This window comes from Ambystoma mexicanum, chromosome 6q, assembly GCF_040938575.1.
Source record: "Ambystoma mexicanum isolate Mex_15411 chromosome 6q, UKY_AmexF1_1, whole genome shotgun sequence".
Taxonomy (NCBI): domain Eukaryota; kingdom Metazoa; phylum Chordata; class Amphibia; order Caudata; family Ambystomatidae; genus Ambystoma; species Ambystoma mexicanum.
The window spans coordinates 1,339,473,977-1,339,497,218 of NC_090937.1; the positions used below are offsets into that span (position 1 = coordinate 1,339,473,977).

A 23,242-nucleotide genomic window follows, 5' to 3' on the forward strand; every position below is an offset into this window, starting at 1 on the left:
TACACACCTAAACAATGCACTGGGAGGTACATCAGTTTCAGTTACAAGGTATTGGCATGGCTCTTCAACAGGTTGTTCGACACAAGCCCACATTTGTTATCTCTGATTCAGAATATGTAGTCAGGGGATACATCCCAATGGTGGGTACAAAATGGTTTTAAAGATTCTAAATGGTAATCAATAGTGTCCAAACAGCTTTTGCAGTAGCTTTAGAACCTCAAAGAGGTAGATCCTCTAGTATGATAAAACATTAAAGCGCATAGATCAGATTCTGTGCACATTGCTGGTAATGCACTGCAAGACTTGTCCACATGACAGCAGACAAGATTTGTGGTAGCAGCTTTCACATGCTCCACTTCACATATTGATGAGGATATTAAAGCCAGCCTTGACACAAGCTGCCCTAATGCAAAAGGATTCCCTTAGACATATACATATTGTCACTATTCCTAAAAAAGTGAGGGGGCCATTTGAAAGGGTACATCAAACAAGCAGGACAGATACACATTAATCTTTGCTGTTCACACAGGAATGACTACTGCTAACTTTGGGAAATTAGCAACTGCTAAGATTTTGCTGGATAAATGTTGGTGCCCTGGGCTGAGAAAAGTTATAAAACATTACATTGCTAATTCCTCAACATGCTTGCACACCACTGTGGATCATACCAGGAAGCCAAAATAAGTTCCTCTACTATTTAATTAATTGTTTAATTGGTTATTTATAACACGCTTAGTACTGAAGAGGTTTCTAGGTGTGGACCGGTGACTCAAACCTGTGTTGCTCTGCATAGTCTTGCTTCGGTGACAAGCGCATTGCCACTGAGCTATACTAACCGTGCTGAGCGCAACAGTACCAATTAAAACCATGTTTATAGATCACATTTGTCGCTTGGTAGCAGTTAACAAATATGAATATTTGTTGATTGCAGTAGATCTGTGTACTATGTTCAACTGGATCATTCCCCATGGCTAATCTGACTGTCAATAATTCATAAAGACTTTGCAATCCATAGTAGCTATGACAGCCCCTAAAACACTCCAAGCTGACAATGGGCCAGCTTTTTCGGCCAACGCCTTATGAAAACCATGTCATGCTGGGGATGTACTTTGCAATTGTCAAACCTATGTTGGCCTCTAGTCAATGGGGTAATTGTGGGAGTGAATGGGATTATAAAACAGGCCATGACTAAATATTTCTTTACTTCTGGGGTTAACTGGGTGATTCGCATGCCTTTAGCATTGGGAATATAAATATTTTAACACACCAATCACAATGTGAAATGCTGTTTAGCCGACCAATATCTATGGATGACTTCCAGTTACCTTACTGGGCCAAATCAACTGCTTGTCACCACACTACTGAGAGATTGTCTGAAGGTGGAGAACTAGCTCCTGGCAGGAAAGAAGATTATTGAGGGTACCACCGGATATTGTTTGCTAATCATCCTTGCAAATGCAACAAAGAAGAGATATAGGGCCTCATTACGACCCAGGCGGTAAGTTACCGCCTGGGTCGTACCTTTACCACCATGGCGTAAACTACGTTTACGCCATGGTGGTTGGCGGACTTACCGCCCCATTCCGAGGTCGGCGGGGCGGTAAGTCCCCAATCCCCATTTACCCTTCCCCATTCCCATTTTTGCCCCATAGGGCATAATGGGAGTGGGGAAGGCGTTAATTACGCGACCATAAATTACGGTGGCGTAATTAACAACATGGTCCCTTAGCGCCATGGATTTTAACACCTGCTAAAAGCAGGTGTTAAATCCGCCATGGCGCTAAGGGACCTCGGAATCAGGCGGTAAGGGTCGGCGCTGTTTACGCTGCCGTAAACCCCTTACCGCCTGGGTCGTAATGAGGCCCATACTCCTTCATAGTTTCAACAATGTCACTCCTGCACAGTTTCTACAGAGACACACCTTTATAGTTTCTTCAGAGACACTCGTGCATAGCTTCTACAAAGATACTACATATGTTTCTCCAGAGACATTCCAGCAGAGGGGCCGGAAGAAAGACACGGATGCAAGTTTTCCTGACTAGCTGATGCAAACCGTCTAAGAATGATTTATATAGCAGCTGTTTTGATATATCTGGTCTCTCTCCTTTCTATGTCTACTCTCAATGTTTACAGGTTTATGTTATTTTGTATCTTTTCTTTAGAGTGTTTCACTGTGTATAACAGCTCTAAAATCCCAGGAAAGCCACCTAAGCCTGTAACCACAAATGAAACATTTCTATTGACTGTTGCAGGGATGCATTTCACAAATGTCCTTTCAGAAGTATTGAATTTGATACCCTTCTGTTAAGCACATTCGTAAATATTGAGAATCTTACTGAAACTTTCAGAAAGCATGATAGGGTTAATTTAATGTGTTCACTGAAAGCCACAAAAGGCTGGTCATTTAAAAATGGATTTCTTTCTTTCTATTTGTTTTTCAAAACAAATGAGATCTCTTTCCTTTGCGTTAATGAGAGTGTGGTTACATTATCAGTATTGTTTTAAAATGTAGCAGCATTACTGCATTATTATTAAAACATAGCAGTAGGTAGGACAATAATTCAAAACATATGCATTATTTTATTGCAAACACAATAAACAAAAATGGTATGGATAAAACACTGACCCCTTTTTTAATTTAGCATGATCTCATCTTGTTCAGACATGCTATGTCTTACGTAAGATAACAACAAGTGTGGCTTCAGTTGAAAACCGAAGCAAGATGTTCTATTCTACTGTTCCTACTGATTGCATGAATAACATCATTATATGTTAGAATTTCATTGGCAGACAGGGAAACAGGGGTGGTACATATCCTATATAAGGCAGCTGTTTCTGACAGTAGGGAGGTGTTAGGGAGAATTCTCTGTTTAGGCTGAATTGCCTAACCTAGTGAGTTCCCCAGCAGCTTTGCTGGATTTCTGGAGTTTGTTTTTTCCATCCTGCCAAGAGTGAGACTCTTTTTCTCCCACTCTTGGACATGAATGTGTGTAATTCCTTTGAATGTCAATGTGTTCTATGGGCTATGGGGTCTTTTACTCCATTGGGTCTCATATGTTTTTCTATGTGTGTTACACCGCACCCTCCGTGCCGTAACACTGGGGCGTCCTAGAGGATCCCCACCATAGACTCCATACCCTGGGACTGACTACTGTCTCCTAGGGCATGTAAAGTCACCATTGGCTTTACTAGGCCTAAATTTACTAACAGAACTTGTACAAACCATCCTATTGTGGACGTACTAGTAGGGGTAATTCGATTACTCCTGGGTCTGTTATTCGAGGGGGCACTGTCCCGTCCCCCCTCATCGAGTTTTGGCTGGTGGCAGTGGAAACTACTTGTTATATTCGACCCCGAATATAACCCTATGGGATTCTTCCCATTGTTGGAGATTAATACTTTTTTCTCGTTAATCTCTAACATACCCCTGGTTTATTTATCTTAAATAAATCTATCGGTTGGTATTTTCTGCCAGAACTCGGTTTTTAAAATGGCGTCTGTGTTCGTCTCTGTGATGTTCGTCTCTGTGACTCCTAAACCAAAGGTTGAGCCCTTTGTTCCACTTTTGGCGGGCTTCTGCACAGAGGCCCTCCAAAGTGGTGCCATTCTGTCTGGGTACCACAGGGGGTGTGGGAGGGGGTTTAGGCACCCTGGACTGAGTTGCCGTGCCAACTCAAGTCGCACTCTGGTGTGATTGGCCCAAGTGGTGAGCCACCCCGCTCACCACTTAGCGTGTTTTGATTGACAGCTAGGCTGAATGAATGGGGGTTTTCTGCATAAAAGCAGGGCTTTTGGGACTGGATCTTCAGAAGTCACCACAGGACCTAAGAATCTGACGAGGGTAAAGCTGAGCCGACCTGCAACGACGACAGTGGAGCCCTGCTGAACCGACTCACCACTTCCCAACGACAGAGGAGATCTCCTGGCTGGAGAGTCTTCTTCCCCTGACTGGTGGGAACAACCAGTCTCCTTTGCTTTTTCTTCGTTCCAGGACGTAGTGGTCGAATTGCCCGTGCTAAGCAACCCGGCAACCAGATAGCCACTAACCCCTGTACCGCGACCAAAATGTGGTGCCTTGTGATGTAGCACTCCGCGGCTGGTCTCTTCCCTGGTGGTGCAACGATCTTCAACTTTCCTTCGACGACGAGATCATCTCTTCTCTTGGCAAAGCCCCGACTTGCATCCACCACCAGGAACAACTGCCCCGCCGGAGCTGTCTCTCCACATACAAGGTACCGTGTCCGTCTGGCTTCCCTTGTGTCGGTTAGCGTGAGGTGTCTTAATCCTCGCCTCTCCATTGGGTCGCCTCCAAGCCTTCTTAGCTTTCTGTTCTGAATTGGTCCAATCTTTCTGTGACAATTTGCGCCAAAGACTCGAAGTGCATTTCCACTGTGATACTTTTTGGAACATTTCGCCTTGCCTCTCTCCGAGTGGGCCTTGCCTCTGAACTTTGCGATCTACAGTAGACCCTGCCTAACTTGCCTTGCATTTGTTCGTAAAAGTGTTGGTACTGAGTTGATTTCATACCCTGCCTTTTCTCTCCCGTCCTAACGAATATTAGAGTGCCATCTAGGTTAAAGCATTCACCTCTGTCTGCAAATAAGTGGTGCCGTTGAACCTAGACTTGTCGAACTATTGTTAGGGGGATTGATTTACTTATAGTAATTGTGATTGAAGTTGTTTACCGTATTAGTGCCAGTGTGTTTTCCATAGATGTGTTTTTATAAATAAATAACTATATATCTTTACTCCGAAGCTCTGTTCCGTGTTTGCTTGTTCTACTGTGTGGATTGCCTTATTTCGTATACTTCACATACTGCCTAACTCTTCTTGAGGGAAGTCTGACTGCTCAGCCACAGCTACCAAGTGAATCTGTGTGGTACAGACTGCTACCAAGTGGGTTTACTGCCAAACACCTGTAGTCCTAAACCTTTTGCAGTGGTCCCAGAGGGAACTGCACAGGTTTCCGCCTAGCAGGAGGCTCTTCCAAAATGTCACCAAAGTTGCTGCATTCAGAATCCTAAAGGACCTGTGCTAGGTAGACATTGATGACTCAAATGATTTTGACACGCCTGGATAAGGAAGCTAGCAGAAACGTTGATGATTAGGCTAGATTTAACAAATGCTGATACATAAAGCTTGCTTCAATAATTTGGAGGTAATCCTAAATTACAAAGTTGAACTGCCTTGGAAACAATCAGCAAACGCCTTCAGATGCCTTCCCTTCACCCGGAGACAGTCATCTGTACATAGGGCAAAAAAATGTCACTTTACATATTTTTCCAAATTCTACTTTAGTTACTATTTCAATATTATGGGGGCCGAAATAAGCCATCTTTACCATTATTTTCTCCATATGTAATTGCCTTTTCCATGGGAGAACCACTAGTAAACACCATGTTTCATTTTGTGAGGTTATCCTTGCAACTCTCCCTGTACTTTTGAAACACTGAGTGTTACTGTGGTACACATTTTTGCACAGTGACCATATATAACCAAATGTAACCTGGGCTGCCCCTCATATTATGACAGAATAAGGGACTGTGACAAAGCACAGAGGAAGGGGGAGAATAATCTTTTGCAGGGGGATTTACAATTCCTTATCTGTATTCTTTTGTGATCCATGGCTCTAGATTGCTTTCAGGTTGTTCTTAGTTAACTTCCCATAGAAGCCATTGACTTTCTGACAGAGCTTTCAATTGTTTCCACCTATTGCATTATCCAGAGGTTGGTCTGAATAACCTTGCCTGTTCCCCAGCTTGTAATTCCATAGCATCACAATGGTGAGCATGATTTTAGGTTTTCCTGGGTCACAATGGCTACGTGCACATTTCTGATTGATTGTTTGTAGTTTTTAACATTTGAGAACTGAATATTAGATTAGGGTGCTGGGTATCCACTCAGCTACTGTATTGCTAAAATTAGGAACTGTATATTGTTTGAATATTCTTTTCTTAATGCTCAAATATTATCTCTACAAGACATAAGTGATAAACTAAGAGAGTGAGAGCATTATTAATGATTTTCTATTTATGGGTATAAAATACACTATATTGCAAGAGCAAACATGTAGTTTAGTGATAAAACTGTGAAGGCAAGATATGGATAGCATCTAATATCTATCATACACCCACGAGTAATACACATGATACATACATTTACCTAGACCCATGCTAATATTGCTGTACAATAGTGTGCCTGCCAGGTTCTCAGGGGGTTCCGGCTTCACTTGCACATAGGCACAGAGAACTAACTTTCCTCATGGCCTTGTTTTGGGTATAGAACTATTATCTGCTGAAAAATATGGCACCAGCCCTGATGCTCATTTAGAAAGCATTTGGGGTGGAGGTTAGGCTCTTCCGTGCAAGGTATTATTTAAACCATGACACAGTGACAACCTGGCTCCCTTTGAGATGTGTCCTACATTCTGCAGCACAACTAATCAAAGGAGTCTGCAAATTCAACGACATAACCCCAACCCTCATCAACCTGCACTGGCTCCCATTACAGGAAAACATCCCCTTCAAATCCTGCTGAATCATCTACAGCACGGTTACCCTCAGGTTCCTAAGCTACTGAGCAGAGAAGCTCTGGATTTCTTGAGGCCTACAATCCATTTGGAGCCATGATATGTGTAGACCTGACCCCAGCTTGTGGAGAAAGGAAAGAACTAGAAGACAAAACTTCTCTGTCTATGCCCCCAGACTCTGGAACCTACTCCATGTCAACCCTGGATCCCCCCCTAGCTTCTATACTTAAGGATGGAGATCAGGAGCCTCCTCTACAAGGACTGGTACCTCCTTCACACATAAATCCACACCTCCTACTCCTCACCTAACCCGAGAATGGGCAATTTGCTCTTTTCATTTTTCCTCCCCTGGTTACCTTGTAGATCCTTTGCTGCCAAATTGCCTATTCCCCCTCCTTCTTTGTTGGGTTCCTGCTCTCTTGTATTGATCCTCTGCAATCTGCTTTCTTTGCTGTGTAATTCCACCCTATAGCTTGTAAAATACTCTGTTGCTTCCTAAAGCTATGTCCATGCTCAATAAATGCCCTAATAGTAATATTAATAATAAGGCAGAAGGAATGCAGGTGACAATTAAGCTATTTGCATAGTCAGCAGAAGCTGCTCCTGTAATTTTGTTGAACCTAATGTGAATAGTTGAAGGAGGCTTCTGCATCCTTCTTCCAACCTTTAAATCACTTTGTAGAGCTAGTACTGACTATTTTGGAGAGAAATACACTGATTTGTAGTCATTTATTTTAAGAGAGGTAGGGAAAGATTCAGGTAAAATGCAGACAAATAAGTATTTGAAGTGGAGGATACCAAATATATCAAAACTGGCTGCTTTCATTTTAAATTTATTTGGCATGTGCATGATGAATTGATGCACGAAACATAATTTGAAAATGAAGCTTGCCAATTTCTAGATATCCATGTTTTAAGATGTTTTTATATATCACACATGCACCGAACAAATGTGCCTCTTTTTGTCTGAACTGTACATGTACGTGTAAAAGATGTACCTTTTGTAAATGCATGATACTATACAAATGGAAAGTCACTTAAAAGTCAGGACTATTCATAGGTATATAATATATAAAACTACTATGCATTTTGAAGACTCACATCAAAGTTTGACTTCACTTTAATGACAGTTTTTATACATATGGGGGCATATAAGACATGAGCAGAAGGAATGTTTGTCTTATATACAAAGTTTACAAATAAGTGTAGGAGATGTATATTTCATACATGTACACTAATATATGAAAACTCACAAAGTCAGGACTGACTTTTGCCAGTTATCAGGAGCTGCAAATTGTGTTCATGTATGAACTGCAGAACCATTACCTGATTGTGTAAACATTTTCATCAAATTCAAACATCACTCTAACATGAGTTTTCATATGTATAGGAGGCATATAAGATTCATAACTTAATGCCACCTACACTCAGATATACATATACACTATACACTCACATGCCAGAGTCCTGCACACCAGACACTCCTATACCTTAAACAATAGTCCATAAGTGCCCCTCTGCGAGAACGAGCATGGCCCATTGACCTGTTGTTTGGGAAGGTACCCATTCGAGAATCTGCAGCCACACTTAAGCTCACTGTACCTTTCATAGATGGGAAATATCCAACTGCATATCACTCTTTGTCCCGCCCACATGGGCAGTCCAGCACTGAAATCCTATGGCAATTCCCTTCTGAACAAGAGTACCAACAGCAACCCGAACACATGTTTCAGCCTTTTTGGTCCTCATCAGTGAGGTGGAGCTGTGCCTCTCTGAGCTGAGTGAGCAAGGGGTCCACTTCTGGATGACCCTAGGAAACTTAGGGTGACTAAACCTAAGTCCCTTAAATAATCAAAAATTAGTCCATAGGCACCCCACTGCAAGAACAAACATGGCCCATTGACCTGTTCTCTGGGCCGTTACCCACTCATATACTTTACACTACACACTTGCATGACACATACAGTAAAAGCATTCACAGTTCTGAAAAACACACTTATGCCACACAAATTTGCATTACACACACACACACTCAGTCTTATGACACATGCTCTAATGGCACCTAGACTTAGGACACACAAACTTAGAACACATGCTCTTACAACATACACTTACTACACTCACACCTATGAGACTCCTTTATGACACACACACACACACATACTCAAACACCTATAACACACATTCTTGTAACACACACGCTTATGCACATATACTTAGGACACACACACTTAAATCACACATACTCACAACAAATGAACTTACCACATATATTCTCTTATTCCACATGCTGTTATGGCACATGATCTTACAACACATACACTTATAACACTCACACTTATAAAACACATACTTATGTCAAATGCTCTACACCACATGCTCTTTAAAAGCATAATCTTTTGACACATATTCTTAAGACACACTCTCTTAAAACCGACACTATCATGACACACACTCACAACACACACACTTAAGACACACACACTTATGGCACACACTTTTACACAACTTTGATACCACAAACATTTACACCACAAATTCTTTTGACAAACATGCTTATGACAAGGGCTCTTAGGACATACACTCTTACAACACAACACATACTTATGACAGACATCTGAAAAACACTTGCAACACACACTCCTATGACACATGCTCTTACCACAAACACACACACACCTTCACACACACACACACACACTTATGCCACATGCTCTTGCACCATGTGTGATTCCGCCACACTGACTTACAACACATGCTCTTACAATACAAGCTGTTACGGCACACTCAGAATCAATGTATATCTGCTATACAAACTGTACAGGTACTTGTAGGAGATGTAGATTTCATACATGTGCACTGATATATGTAAGAAAACTGACTTCAAAGTCAAGACGACTTTGAAGTCCTTTTTCATTTCTATATGGAACATATCGGAGATGTTAATTGCATGTATACACCTCCTAAATGTATACACACTTACATCAAAGTGAAACCTCACTTTTATATGAGTTTTTCTATGTACAGAAGGCATATAGGGTGTGCACATTTTATAAGATTTCACATAAAACACCCAAATGTTATTTATACGCCATACACATATGCCAAATACATACACACCAAACACTCCTCTACCTTACATCACACACTCATACGACACATGCTCTTAGGACACACACACACTTATGACCAATGCTTATGCCACCCCGTGTGCACAAACTGACCATGTATGTGTATAACATGAACATAACGTACACTGTGTGGCTCAAATACCATATGCTTAAACCCTGATGCCCTCATATGACAAATACTCGTACCACATACACTTGTACGACAAAGACTCATCCACTATATTCCATTCTACCCCAAATAAATATTGAAATTAGATGTAAAGATCCTTTTAAATAAGACTTCATATTAATCTAACAAGAAGTAAAGTATATGAAGAGTAGGAATAACAATGTTAAGGTACAGATAATCACTGCACACAAATACATATTCAACCATGAAACTCAAAGTATAAACACTGACTCCATGCCACTACAAATACAGTCTTAACTACCCACTTAACAAATGTTAGGGAGGCTACATCAATAGCATAGTTGTACTAAGAGTTAAGGATGGATTTGTAGTGGTATTGAGTGAGTGTTTACACTTTGAGTTTCATGGTTACATTTGTAGTGATATACAGTGTGTTTCTACCTTAACATTATTATTCCCAGTCGTTGTAGACATTCTCACTATTTGTACATTTTACTTTTTGTTATGTTAGGTTAACATTAACTCTTAATTATAAAAATACATATCTGTAAATCAATGTATGTGTCTTTGACTATGACTTCCAATGACTCCATATATCAGTTGCAGTTCATGCGTCTCAACTATGGGTAATGGGGAACCCTGCAGTTTGTAATTTTGTATTAAGTGCACATCAGTCTTCCTCCCTTGTTTTATTTTCTTTGTTAGATAGAAGAGTTTTAGGCTCAATAGCGATAACCTGCATGCCACCAAAATGAGCACCCTACCACCGTTCTTTACAATTCTTATATCAGGTGAGTGCAGTAGAATCAAGCTTTGATATACCAGTTCGGTTCTTGTGGAGCCTTTTTGGATAACGGTCCCTGTTTCCTTATCCCACAGTCCATCATTCAGCGTAGAGACAGCCATGATTGTACCTTAGTGAGGTGGGAATAATGATTTGATTTCCAGGCCCCATTTTCCTTTATTTAAAAAGAGAAGACACCGGGAATCACAAGACAGCATTCTATGCAGTTTTCTGGTGAATTACATCGTGATTGACCAGTCTCCTCATTTTAACAGGAAAACTATCACTTTAAATTACACAAGGGATAGCAAATGTGTAATTGTTATAAATATATAGCACCCTCATTTTCTTGAGGATGAAAAATATTGCAGATGCTTGAAAACCTGAAGAGCTTTGCCACATCGTCTACATTATTTAAATAAGTGGATTAGATTAATCAGATGGAGCCGAAAATAAAGTGATAAAGCCATTCAGTGCGTGTCCCCATTCCATGGAGAGAATTTAAATGTGTCTACCTCCGCATTATCATATGGCAAACAGGGAGGGATGCATACAAACATGGCCTGTTGAAAAATGCAGCTAGAATCTATAGGGTCTTGCTTTATTTTGGACTTCATATTTCTTCGTTATCTTTACTGATATCTCTTTTATGCTTATTCATGAATAGCAGAGGTTGGAGCAGATTCAGACTTGGAAAAAGCCCATAGCGGTATCAGTTAAGCTCTTTCCTCACCCAACAAAATGTGTTTCTGGGACATAGTAGCTTTTTAGTACTAAATGTATCTGAACACCTGAAGATGGTTTTAGTAAAGTTTCCAAAAAAGGTACCAGTAGAACACAGTGGCCCTCATTACGACCCTGGCGGAAATCGCGGTGCTAAATGCACCGCGGAGCACGGCGGAAAGCTGCCGATAGCGCCATGGAGGTTGGCGGATTTTCCGCCCCATGCCGACCTTGGCGGGGCGGTAAATCCCCATTCCCCATTTTACCCTTCCCCATTCCCATTTTTGCCCCATAGGGTATAATGGGAGTGGGGAAGGCGTTAATTGCGCCACCGCAAAATACGGTGGCGTAATTAACATCAAGGTCCCGTAGCGCCATGGATTTCTCCGCCCGGAAAAACCAGGCGGAAAACGTTCCATGGCGCTACGGGAACTCGTAGTAGGGCGGACGGGTCCGCCGCGAATAACGCTGGCGTAAACCCACTCCGCCAGGGTCGTAATGAGGGCCAGTGAATTTCTTTTCAAGCCATATTTGAGTAATCATATATTCTTATCAAAATCATTTATTACAGTACTTTCTTTTGTTTTACAATTTTAGTATATCAAGATATTCTACAATAATACATGGATTGCAAGACATGGACAGGCGATGGATGGAGCAACACTTGACCTTCTTTGGTCTGTCACAGTGTCAATATTTGCTATTGGTGGTCTTTTCGGAACATTTTGTGTTTCTCCAATGGTAAAGGTACTTGGAAGGTAGGTGCTATAAAGGCTTGTCTGCATTATTTATGAGCAATGAAAAGCGACCTTTTAAAAGGCATCTTTTAAACAGTCATTAAAAGTTTTCAGTATATGGTCAAAGTTGAATGTAGGTAATGACAGCAAACATTGCTTTACTACATGAGCGATCAGCTGTCAACATGCCGTTCATCACTAATGTTCATACACAAATACTGTTGGGGGAAGCAATTTACATGAAATGGTTTCAATAACATAAATTCAAGTTATACTACGATATTATATTCCGACGTTCAGGAAGACTGCAAGGGTTAAAAACAAAAAATGTATGAATGAAAAACTCCCACCAAACAAAACAGGCCTACTGCTGGACGTCTCACGTGCATCTGTCCGTCTGTATAATTATCATCTGTAATAAAGGCAATGTCGTTCACCATCTAACACATTTGAGGGCACAGCAGATTAACAGTGTAATGGAGTCAGGGGGACGATATTACCTCTTCCTATTTATTTCTGTGGGGTTAGAGGAACCAGGTGGGCACACCTGAATTGGAAAACCAATCAAATAGTACAAATTAAGTAGTGAAGTCATTATCTGATTAATCACATAAAAGATTGATCAAAACAATTGGCCTCATTACAAGTCCGTCTGTAACCCGCCGGTGTTACTGGTGGGTTGCTGCCGGACTCGTAACACCGCTTGCTTCGCTTGAGATCCCGGTGCTGTGGGGACATTAAAAGTCCTGGCGGCCAGGGATATCAGGCGGCAGAAAGTGGGGATATGGAAACAACAGCACTGTTGCTAGCAGTGATATGATATGATATGATATGGTATTTGTAACGCGCCTATACACAGGTGTTTCAAGGCGCGACGAGGCAGGGAGGGGAGGAACAAGGGGAGACAGACAACGATCCTACTAGGCCAGGTGTCATTCAGATCGCGCAAGTGCTGGTGCTTACGTGAAAACTCTGCGGGCAGGTGCCATTACGTCCGTCAGGTTAGACCTGTCGGGCACAACAGCCCCAGCCCTCAGAGTTGTAGTGTGGCGGTCCGGAAAGGGTGCCGGTAGGGTCAACCGGCACCCTTATTTCCAAACCGTCACACTTTTAATGAGGCCCATAATGTCATACAGGGACACCCAGCGTACCCTTTATACCATAAAGGTATTATGTGGCATAACACTACTAAACTTAAAGTGACAACTCAACCAGTGTAATGTTTTTAGAATTAGGGGAAGGACATCCTTCTTCTTAAATTAGTTAAAAAGAGAGAACATTAGCAATGTACAAATCCAAAGGATCAGCCTATGTTGATTAATGCAACCTAATGACTCTGTCTAAATCCATTGGCATATTACTCGCCAAAACCTGTTGCTTTCGATCTGTGATGCACCAACCTGTGTAATTGCTCAGCATGATTCTTTGTTTCAATAATGTGAGGGATGAACATTGATTTTTCAATAATCACTGCTAAACTATGAAAGGTGCTGCTTGAAATCAATCCCAGACCTGGTATGCTGTATAAGTGAATAAGGGGGTTAGGTGCTACAGGCCTTGTTAGAGGCAACACACGTTCTTTAGCCAATCCCCATTCTGGGTAAGACCACCTTTCTGACCTAAAGCTGTACTGTTACCCTCCATACCCCGTGCCACTAGAGGCATATGTATGGGGCTTGTCTGGTTGTGTGGATTGACAAGGAAGGTCCCAAACATTCCTAAAATAAAATTTGCCATAGAAATGTGTTTCCCTTATGTTTTACGTGTTTGAGCAATTGTACCAAGAATCTTTAGAGAGTGTACTTTCAAAGATGGTCACTTTGAATGCCCGGTGCAACAGATGGGAAAGTCAGACCCATATTGGAAATGACAGAAATGTATGAGGTACTACAGAGAACCCTACCCGTCAATACAGTTTTTTTTAATGGACTTAGAGCACTTGCATTTTATTGCAGTTTAACACCATCATTTATAGTAGGTCCTCCTGCTTCCTTCTTGGTACTAGTAGTTTCTTATTTGGCTTCCTCTGCAGTGACAGGGAGAGTAACAGCCTTAGTAACAGCACTAGTCACTGGTGGCATAAAGTACATCAGGTTGAACTTCCTCAAAATATATCATTCAGGTTCCTATGAATCTCCCAGTCAACATTGTTTATGTTAGTGTGTTTCCCAAGATTTGTATTCAAGCCTGATTCATCCCGAAATCTCCTTTGAGAGCCTTTCCTCTTCAGGGAAGTTTGGGAAATATTTGGGCACTTGTGTGTTGATTCTTGAGAACAATAACATTCACAAAATACCGTTAAAGGCTTCAGGGAGAGACAGAAAGGTTAGGAGAAAGGGAGGGGCCAGATATGGGTGACTGAGGGTGTCAGCAAGAGGAACTGGAGTTCTGGGCATCTGTGAATAATATCCAAATCAAACTTTCCTGTAAGATATCCCAGTAAACTAATACACGTACTGCATAGGTCTATGTGCAATCCACAGGTCCTGGGTAAGATCAACTCAGCTTTTTATCCTTCTGATGTTGATTAAATTAGTAGAGTTCAAGTGGGGAATTGCAAGATTGCACGTCAGACCAACTGTCATGATGCCTACCTCCAAGGAGCCAGGTCCGACCCAGCAACCCCAGAGGCAGGCATCATTCCCCCCAGGGAAGTGCCAGCGGGCCCAAGCTGGGGCCCTTTGGACACAGTCCTGGCGCCTTAGGTGCCAGGCTCATGTTGGACCCCTGTCCTGGCACCTTAGGCGCCAGGCTCATAAAGCTAGACATGTGTTCAAGTGTTTCAATGTGCACTTACCTGATGCAGACCATGCTGCTACATCCAGGCCCTCTTGAGGCCTGAATGGAACTACTTTACCTGTGGGACTACTTTCCACCTGGGTGTGGTCGGGGAAGGATACATACCTGATCGGTGGAAGGATACATACCTGGAACTTCTTCCAAAGCTATTTAAACCACGCCCGATCAGAAACCACGCTTCGCGTTGTTCTTCTCCTCGCAGCTGGACGCTCACCGTGTCAGCTCCTGCATCTGGACTTCAGCCACGCCTGTCAGCATCCTGGGTCACCTGCAAAGGGAGATAAGAGAGAATTGGCGAGAAAGAAGACCTTACCTGCTAAAGCTGCATCACGGAGACATCACACCGACGATCCTGAAAGGGAAGACATCATTTTTAAAAGCATTTTGCTTCGATCGATGCAGCGCTGCATTTCACTCACCTTTCCTGGGCACCTCCATCTTCAGCAACGATCATCCGGATCCGCAGTCACTTCCCAGAGCCTAGAGAGAAAAAGACAAGAACACAAGGTGAGAGAAGGAAGGGAATAGGAAAAGCTCAGTTTCCTTCTAAGACTTCCCTGTTGGGTCATTCCCATTCCATTTCGGGTCCTGCCGCTTCCTGGCATTCCGGACCCCGGCCCCTATGGGGAAAAAGAGACAAAGACATTGAATGAGCGAATGCAAAGACATTACCCGAACGCTCATCCAGAACTTACCTGTCATTTACTGGAACTGCACGTTTCACTTCGGGTCGGCGCCATATCTCCGGCATTCCGAACCCCGGCCCCTAAGGGGAAAAAGACATAAGCGTTAGCGCTTGCTGCAATAAGACAATGAACATTATTATTAAGCTTGAACTTTTGAACTTGCTACAGTACTCTTACAGCGCCTTACCTGAATAGTCAAGCTTATTTGAACTCCCATCAAACCTCAATCCAGTGAAGTAACTGGGTTTCAACGCGCCCCTGCATCAGAAGCAGGTCCTTCCAGACCCTAAGGTGAGACTTCACAGGGAATCGTGGAAGGGTATCGTGGAGGGTTGGAAGGGAGTGGGAGGCTTGAGCATTATCCATCAGTAGGTAATACTCCCTTTTCACGCACAGGGGAATATTCCTGCGAGCCAGAGAAGCCAGAGTAGAGGGGCCCTACCTGTCCATCCTCAGAGTCCTGTGCTTCACCATTGAAGAAGCATCAGCACTCGAAGCCAGACCTGCGCCTCCGTGGGAATCAGGTGAGCGTGACAGAACGCGAAGCCTACCCACAATTTCCCACCCGGGCGCTATGGAGACTTCCGAGACAGATCAGCTGGCCCAGCTTTTGGGAGAATTACGGGCAGAAGTGCACTCAGCCCGCCAGGAGACTAACGCTCTCAAAAGAGAACTGATCCTATCCAAGGAAAGAACAGATGACCTGGCCAAAAGGTTATTGCAGGCCCAGGCAGGGCACACTCCTTTATCTAATTCCGGAGGTACTTCCACATCAATGGGTTTGAATAACCCGGTACAAATCAATCTACCTGGACACATGCCTTTGGCCCCGCCTGAACGTTTTGCGGGGGATCCCAAGAAATATGCCGTCTTTATGAACCAATGTCGTTTACACTTCCTATGCAGACCCGGGGCCTTCCCTAACGACCAGACCAAGGTAGCCTTTATACTATTTTACCTCAGTGGCAGTGCTGCCGATTGGTCTATTCCATTGGTAAATCAGGATGATCCCATTCTCCAGAATTTTCAGGGTTTCCAGGCCAGCATGGAAAGATTGTTTGCTAGACACTCTCAAGGACAGGCCCTTGATAACGAACTGCTATCCTTACGACAAGGTAATCAGGATCTCCTGTCCTACGTTGCCACCTTTAATAGACTGGTTGTGGAAACTGGATGGCCAGAAAACAAAAGGATCACATTGTTTCATCGAGACCTGCGCGGAGAGCTTAAGGATGTTCTAGCTCAGATAGTAGATCCACCCCAGGTCTGCGCAGACTACATAGACTTGGTGGTTCAACTTGATCACAGACTTCAAAATAGAAAAGCAGATCGGTTCAAGTACGAAACCCGAGTACCGATCAAAACCCACGCTAACTCCAAGAGTACCGACGTATCCGAACCTATGCAAATCGGCGGTGTTAAAGGACCATTAACGCAGAAGGAACGAGAGAGAAGGCGGCAAATGCAACTTTGTCTGTATTGCGGGACTTCCGGTCACTTTCTTCGAAATTGTCCGGTTAAACCACCTAAGAAGGTGGTTGGAGCCACTGATAACGATTTATTGACACCTGATTCGGGAAACGACCTAGCCCGACAAGCGTAGGGGTCAGCTTGCTGAGCTTGAAAACAAACTCTTTGACCTCGCATTTTGTCATGCCAATGGTGCTCGTGGACCCAAAACAGCCTCTGCAGTTGCATGCTATAAAAGCATACATCGACAGTGGAGCTATTGGAAATTACATAGACCGTGAATTGGCTTCCAGGATTAAGCTCCCTCTCTTCCCAAAAGTAACCCAAGATGTCATTACTACAGTAGATGGAACCGAAATAGCCTCAGGGCCTGTAACGCATTCCACTGTTGAAATGACACTGGTGGGTCAGGATGGACATTGGGAAGCAATCGTGTTTGATGTGATCAAGGCCCCACAATTTCAAGTAATTCTTGGAATTCTTTGGTTAGAAACACATAATCCCAGAATTGACTGGCGAGCAAAGAAGATAAGTTTTCCTGATTGTGAACCAACTTGCTATCCAAGAAATCCAGTTATGGGTCTAGCCTCAGCAACTTCCATCCCTGTACAGCTACCGTCAGAATACCAAGAATTCCAAGACGTTTTTCAGAAGGAACAGGCTAACACGTTACCTCCCCATTGGTCTTATGATTGCCAAATCGATCTGGTACCCAATGCTCAACTACCTTGTAGTAGGATTTATGCTCTTACGGAACCTGAGAACCTGCATTTGCGTCAGTATTTAGATCAGTACCTAGCCAATGGTTTTATTCGCCCGTCCAAGTCTCCTGTCTCCTCAGCTCTGTTCTTCGTGCCGAAAAAAGAGGGCGACCTTAGAACATGTATAGACTATCGCGCCCTAAATCAAATAACGATTAAGAATCGTTATCCTCTGCCCCTGATCCCTGAGCTTATCGACCAGGTGAAAGACGCTTGTGTGTACACCAAGTTAGATCTCCGAGGAGCTTATCACCTGGTGCGTATAAAAGAAGGCGACGAATGGAAGACTGCATTCCGCACCAAATTTGGGCTCTTCGAATATCAGGTGATGCCCTTCGGTTTGTGCAATGCACCTGCTGCCTTTCAGTACTTTATGAATGATGTTCTTCGGGAACTTATCGATGTCTGTGTCATTGTTTATATTGACGACATCCTGGTGTACTCTTCTTCAGAATCCGATCACAGAAAACATGTTAGGGCAGTTCTTGAGAAATTGCGCCAGCACAGACTATTTGCAAAGCTCGAAAAAAGCGTTTTTCATACCACAGAAGTTGAGTTTCTCGGATTCATCCTGACACCTCAAGGAGTCCGAATGGACTCGCGAAAGGTGGACGCCATCCTCAAATGGCCATCTCCTAGCTCGGTGAAGGGAGTTCAGAGCATGCTCGGCTTCGCCAATTTCTATCGAAGATTCATCCCGGAATTTTCCCGAACAGTCCAACCCATCACAGCTCTCCTAAAGAAAAACAAACGCTTTGAATGGACTCTTGAGGCCGAACAAGCCTTTCAGGACCTGAAAACCAAATTCACCTCTGCACCTGTATTGAAGCACCCGCACCCAGACCTCCCTTACATTGTGGAAACCGACGCATCCAGTTCGGCCATGGGAGCTGTCTTGTCGCAAAGAGACCCAGAAACTAACCAACTACACCCTATGTCCTTTTGGTCCAGGAAATTTTCTCCTCCTGAAATCAACTACGCAATTACCGACAAAGAGTTACTGGCTATTAAATCTGCTTTCAAGGCTTGGCGTCACTACCTTCTCGGGGCAAGACACACCATCACCGTAATTACGGACCACAGAAATGTACAGTATTTAAAGACGGCCAAAGCTCAATCTTCACGACAACTCCGATGGGCTCTATTCTTTGCGGAATTTGATTTCGTAATTACCTATCGCCCTGGCTGCAAGAATGGTAAAGCGGACGCTTTATCCCGGATTGGCATGGAAGAACCCAATTCGAGTTTAGAACCTGTGTCAATCATACATGAACAAAGAATCTTAGGCCTAACTTCATTGCAAACTATTGAGGACATCCAAACGCAAGTAAAACAACTTCTAGACTCTTCAGCCTTACTCGAATGGAGTCAAAAGGGTCCTCATTACACCGTTAAGGATGATTTACCCTACTTCCAGGAGCGGTTGTTTCTGCTAAGTAAAGAATTGCAAGAACTTGTTATTGCCCATCATCATGAATCATTAATGGAAGGACACCCTGGTATCGCTAAAACGGAGGAAAAAATCAAACACCACTTCTGGTGGCCTTCTTGGAGAAAAGACATAAAGTCTTTTGTATTGTCTTGCGGAATTTGCGCCCAAAACAAGGGTCAAAAGAAAAGGCCATCCGGCCTACTTCAACCCTTGGATATTCCACCGGCACCATGGCACACCTTGTCAATGGACTTTATAACTAACCTGCCTCCTTGTGCTGGTTACAACACTATCCTTGTAATTGTGGATCTATTCTCCAAAATGGCCCACTTTATCCCTTTAAAAGGTTTGCCTTCAGCTTCCACCTTGGCTAAGGAATTTCTGGAGAATGTAGTTCGCATACATGGTTTCCCTTCCATATTAGTCTCGGATCGTGGAAGTCAATTTATCTCCCATTTTTGGAAGAAGTGTTGCCAACTAGCACAAATAGATGTGCGGTTATCCACCAGCCACCACCCCCAGACCGACGGACAAACCGAGAGAACCAATCAGACTCTCGAGCAATATCTTCGGTGCATGTTACACCAATCCGAGTTAAATTGGAAAGACATCCTTTGGATCGCAGAATATGCATACAACAATTCAGCGCATTCTGGAAACGGACAAACTCCTTTTTAAACTTTGTATGGTCACCATCCTCGGACCTCTGACCTAGATCCACCTCTGACCCTGGAAATGCCCGCAGTAAATCATCTGCATTCCACAATAACCCGAGCCTTCAAAGAAGCTGCAACTCATTTACAGCAAGCCAAGAAAAAGTATAAAGAAAACGCTGATTTGCACCGAAGTAAAACTCCTCCTTACCAAGTAGGAGACCAGGTATGGCTAGCAACGAAACATTTACCCCTCAAGGGCCCGCGAACATTCAATCCCAGATTCATAGGACCTTATCCCATCAAGGCTATAATCAATCCTGTGGCCTTTAAACTGGATTTACCATCTAACATGCGTATTCATCCAGTTTTTCATGCATCACATTTGAAGCCAGTACAACCAGGGACCCGACTGTCCAAGCCTCCAGACCCAGTTCAAATTGAAGGGGAATTAGAATTCGAAGTTAAAGACATTTTAGACTCCAAGGTGTTAAAGTCAAAACTCTTCTATCTTGCTGACTGGAAGGGATATGGACCTCAGGAGAGATCGTGGGAGCCTAGTAACCATGTTCACGCACCTCGATTAATACAAAGGTTCCACCGGAGATTTCCGAACAAGCCAAAACCCCCGGAGGGAACAACCTTGGGAGGGGCCTTGAGGGGGGGTACTGTCATGATGCCTACCTCCAAGGAGCCAGGTCCGACCCAGCAACCCCAGAGGCAGGCATCATTGCCCCCAGGGAAGTGCCAGCGGGCCCAAGCTGGGGCCCTTTGGACACAGTCCTGGCGCCTTAGGCGCCAGGCTCATGTTGGACCCCTGTCCTGGCGCCTTAGGCGCCAGGCTCATAAAGCTAGACATGTGTTCAAGTGTTTTAATGTGCACTTACCTGATGCAGACCATGCTGCTACATCCAGGCCCTCTTGAGCCTGAATGGAACTACTTTACCTGTGGGACTACTTTCCACCTGGGTGTGGTCGGGGAAGGATACATACGTGATCGGTGGAAGGATACATACCTGGAACCTCTTCCAAAGCTATTTAAACCACGCCCGATCAGCAACCACGCTTCGCGTTGTTCTGCGCCTCGCAGCTGGACGCTCACCGTGTCAGCTCCTGCATCTGGACTTCAGCCACGCCTGTCAGCATCCTGGGTCACCTGCAAAGGGAGATAAGAGAGAATTGGCAAGAAAGAAGACCTTACCTTCTAAAGCTGCATCACGGAGACATCACACCGACGATCCTGAAAGGGAAGACATCATTTTTAAAAAGCATTTCGCTTCGATCGCTGCAGCGCTGCATTTCACTCACCTTTCCTGGGCACCTCCATCTTCAGCAGCGATCATCCGGATCCGCAGTCACTTCCCAGAGCCTAGAGAGAAAAAGACAAGAACACAAGGTGAGAGAAGGAAGGGAATAGGAAAAGCTCAGTTTCCTTCTAAGACTTACCTGTTGGGTCATTCCCATTCCATTTCGGGTCCTGCCGCTTCCTGGCATTCCGGACCCCGGCCCCTATGGGGAAAAAGACTCAAAGACATTGAATGAGCGAATGCAAAGACATTACCCGAACGCTCATCCAGAACTTACCTGTCATTTACTGGAACTGCACGTTTCACTTCGGGTCGGCGCCATATCTCCGGCATTCCGAACCCCGGCCCCTAAGGGGAAAAAGACATACGCGTTAGCGCTTGCTGCAATAAGACAATGAACATTATTATTAAGCTTGAACTTTTGAACTTGCTACAGTACTCTTACAGCACCTTACCTGAATAGTCAAGCTTATTTGAACTCCCATCAAACCTCAATCCAGTGAAGTAACTGGGTTTCAACGCGCCCCTGCATCAGAAGCAGGAGGGAGAACTCATCCTTCCAGACCCTAAGGTGAGACTTCATGGGGAATCGTGGAAGGGTATCGTGGAGGGTTGGAAGGGAGTGGGAGGCTTGAGCATTATCCGTCAGTAGGTAATACTCCCTTTTCACGCACAGGGGAATATTCCTGCGAGCCAGAGAAGCCAGAGTAGAGGGGCCCTACCTGTCCATCCTCAGAGTCCTGCGCTTCACCATTGAAGAAGCATCAGCACTCGAAGCCAGACCTGCGCCTCCGTGGGAATCAGGTGAGCGTGACACCAGCAGAACCAGTTACCTGTCAGGTTTCCGTTCCTTCAGTCAAAGGTTGACACATTGGTTATCACTGAGGTTTTCATTATTACTGTATAGGGAATTTGTAACAGGTATGGACCTCTGACATTCCTATAGGGCTGAGGAAGAGTCGGTCATTCATTAGTTTCGTCCTTCTGCATTTGCTTCAATGCAGACCTCTGAGATCATTTATACGATAGTAGGGAAAGTCCATGGCTGCAGGTCAGTGACCACACAAATGCCAATAGGGCTGAGGCAGAGTTACTCACATGTTAAGCATTCATGATGAAGAATCTAAGGAATACCAATTATTCATATAGAATTAATGAATACCAAAGACCAGTCTCTCAGCGCCGGACTAGTATTCATACCTGTGTTGCGCAGCCTTGTCTTGCTTCAAAGACAAACGCGTTGCCCTCTGAGCTCTGAGAATGTTATAAACTCAGTTCCTGGGAAAAATACAAAACATTTGGTGGCAAAGGTTGGTGCTGAAATGCCCTTGTGCATCTCATCACTTGCACCTGAAAAAGAGGTGCCCTATTCAGAACTTGCATTTGAATGTGTTCTTCAAAGATGCACACATTCAGATTCCCATTTCCATCCCCTTTGCAAATTTCTATCCACTTTTCCCAAAAAAGTGGGTTTTTCTGCACTTTTTAATGTGCATGGTTTTAGAAACAGATTGCACATTAACATGTGCAGAAGATAAACACATTCCACTGTGCATCTATGGAACAGGTGCAGGGGGGTCCTATGCATGACAGGATCATTTCTGACCTGTTATTGTATTTATTTAGTGTCGAACAGCAGCAGCGTGAACTCTGTATGCCACACTTATATTACTATCACTCAAACAGGGAGAGAAATGCTTTTTTACACATTTTATAACCACAGACACTTTAAGGACCTGGCATGATGAAATACACGCCTGCATCTATTTTGGCGCAGGGAGCACCATACATGCTCATGACACCAATGTAGGCAAAGGGGCTGGCCAACAGATCATTTGTGCTGCAGAACCCAACCCTCGAAATGTGCAGGCACCTTTGTGAATAGGATGACCTGCACATTTCTAAAAGTAATGCAAATAAAAAATAAGGCATCCCCTGCACATTTTTGTTTGCATTATTTTTTGTGAATGTGGCACTCAGTTTAAAAAAAAGAAGATACAAATGTTTTGTCAGCTGCAAATAAAGAGTTCATTTTGCTTTTGATATTAAACAATCACCCATTTGGAATTTATTAGTTATTCAGAGGCGTTGCTTTTGTTG

General features: G+C 43.6%; 1 protein-coding gene across 2 annotated transcripts in view; it reads left to right on the forward strand.

Annotated features, from left to right (window-relative positions):
* Positions 1-23,242, forward strand: part of SLC2A9 (solute carrier family 2 member 9) — a 2,089,749-nt gene that overhangs the window by 770,097 nt on the left and 1,296,410 nt on the right. For both annotated transcript variants that reach the window (XM_069631955.1, XM_069631956.1), the window contains exon 4: positions 11,895-12,055. In XM_069631955.1, coding sequence (XP_069488056.1) covers positions 11,895-12,055 — 161 coding nt within the window. The remainder of the gene's footprint in view (positions 1-11,894; positions 12,056-23,242) is intronic.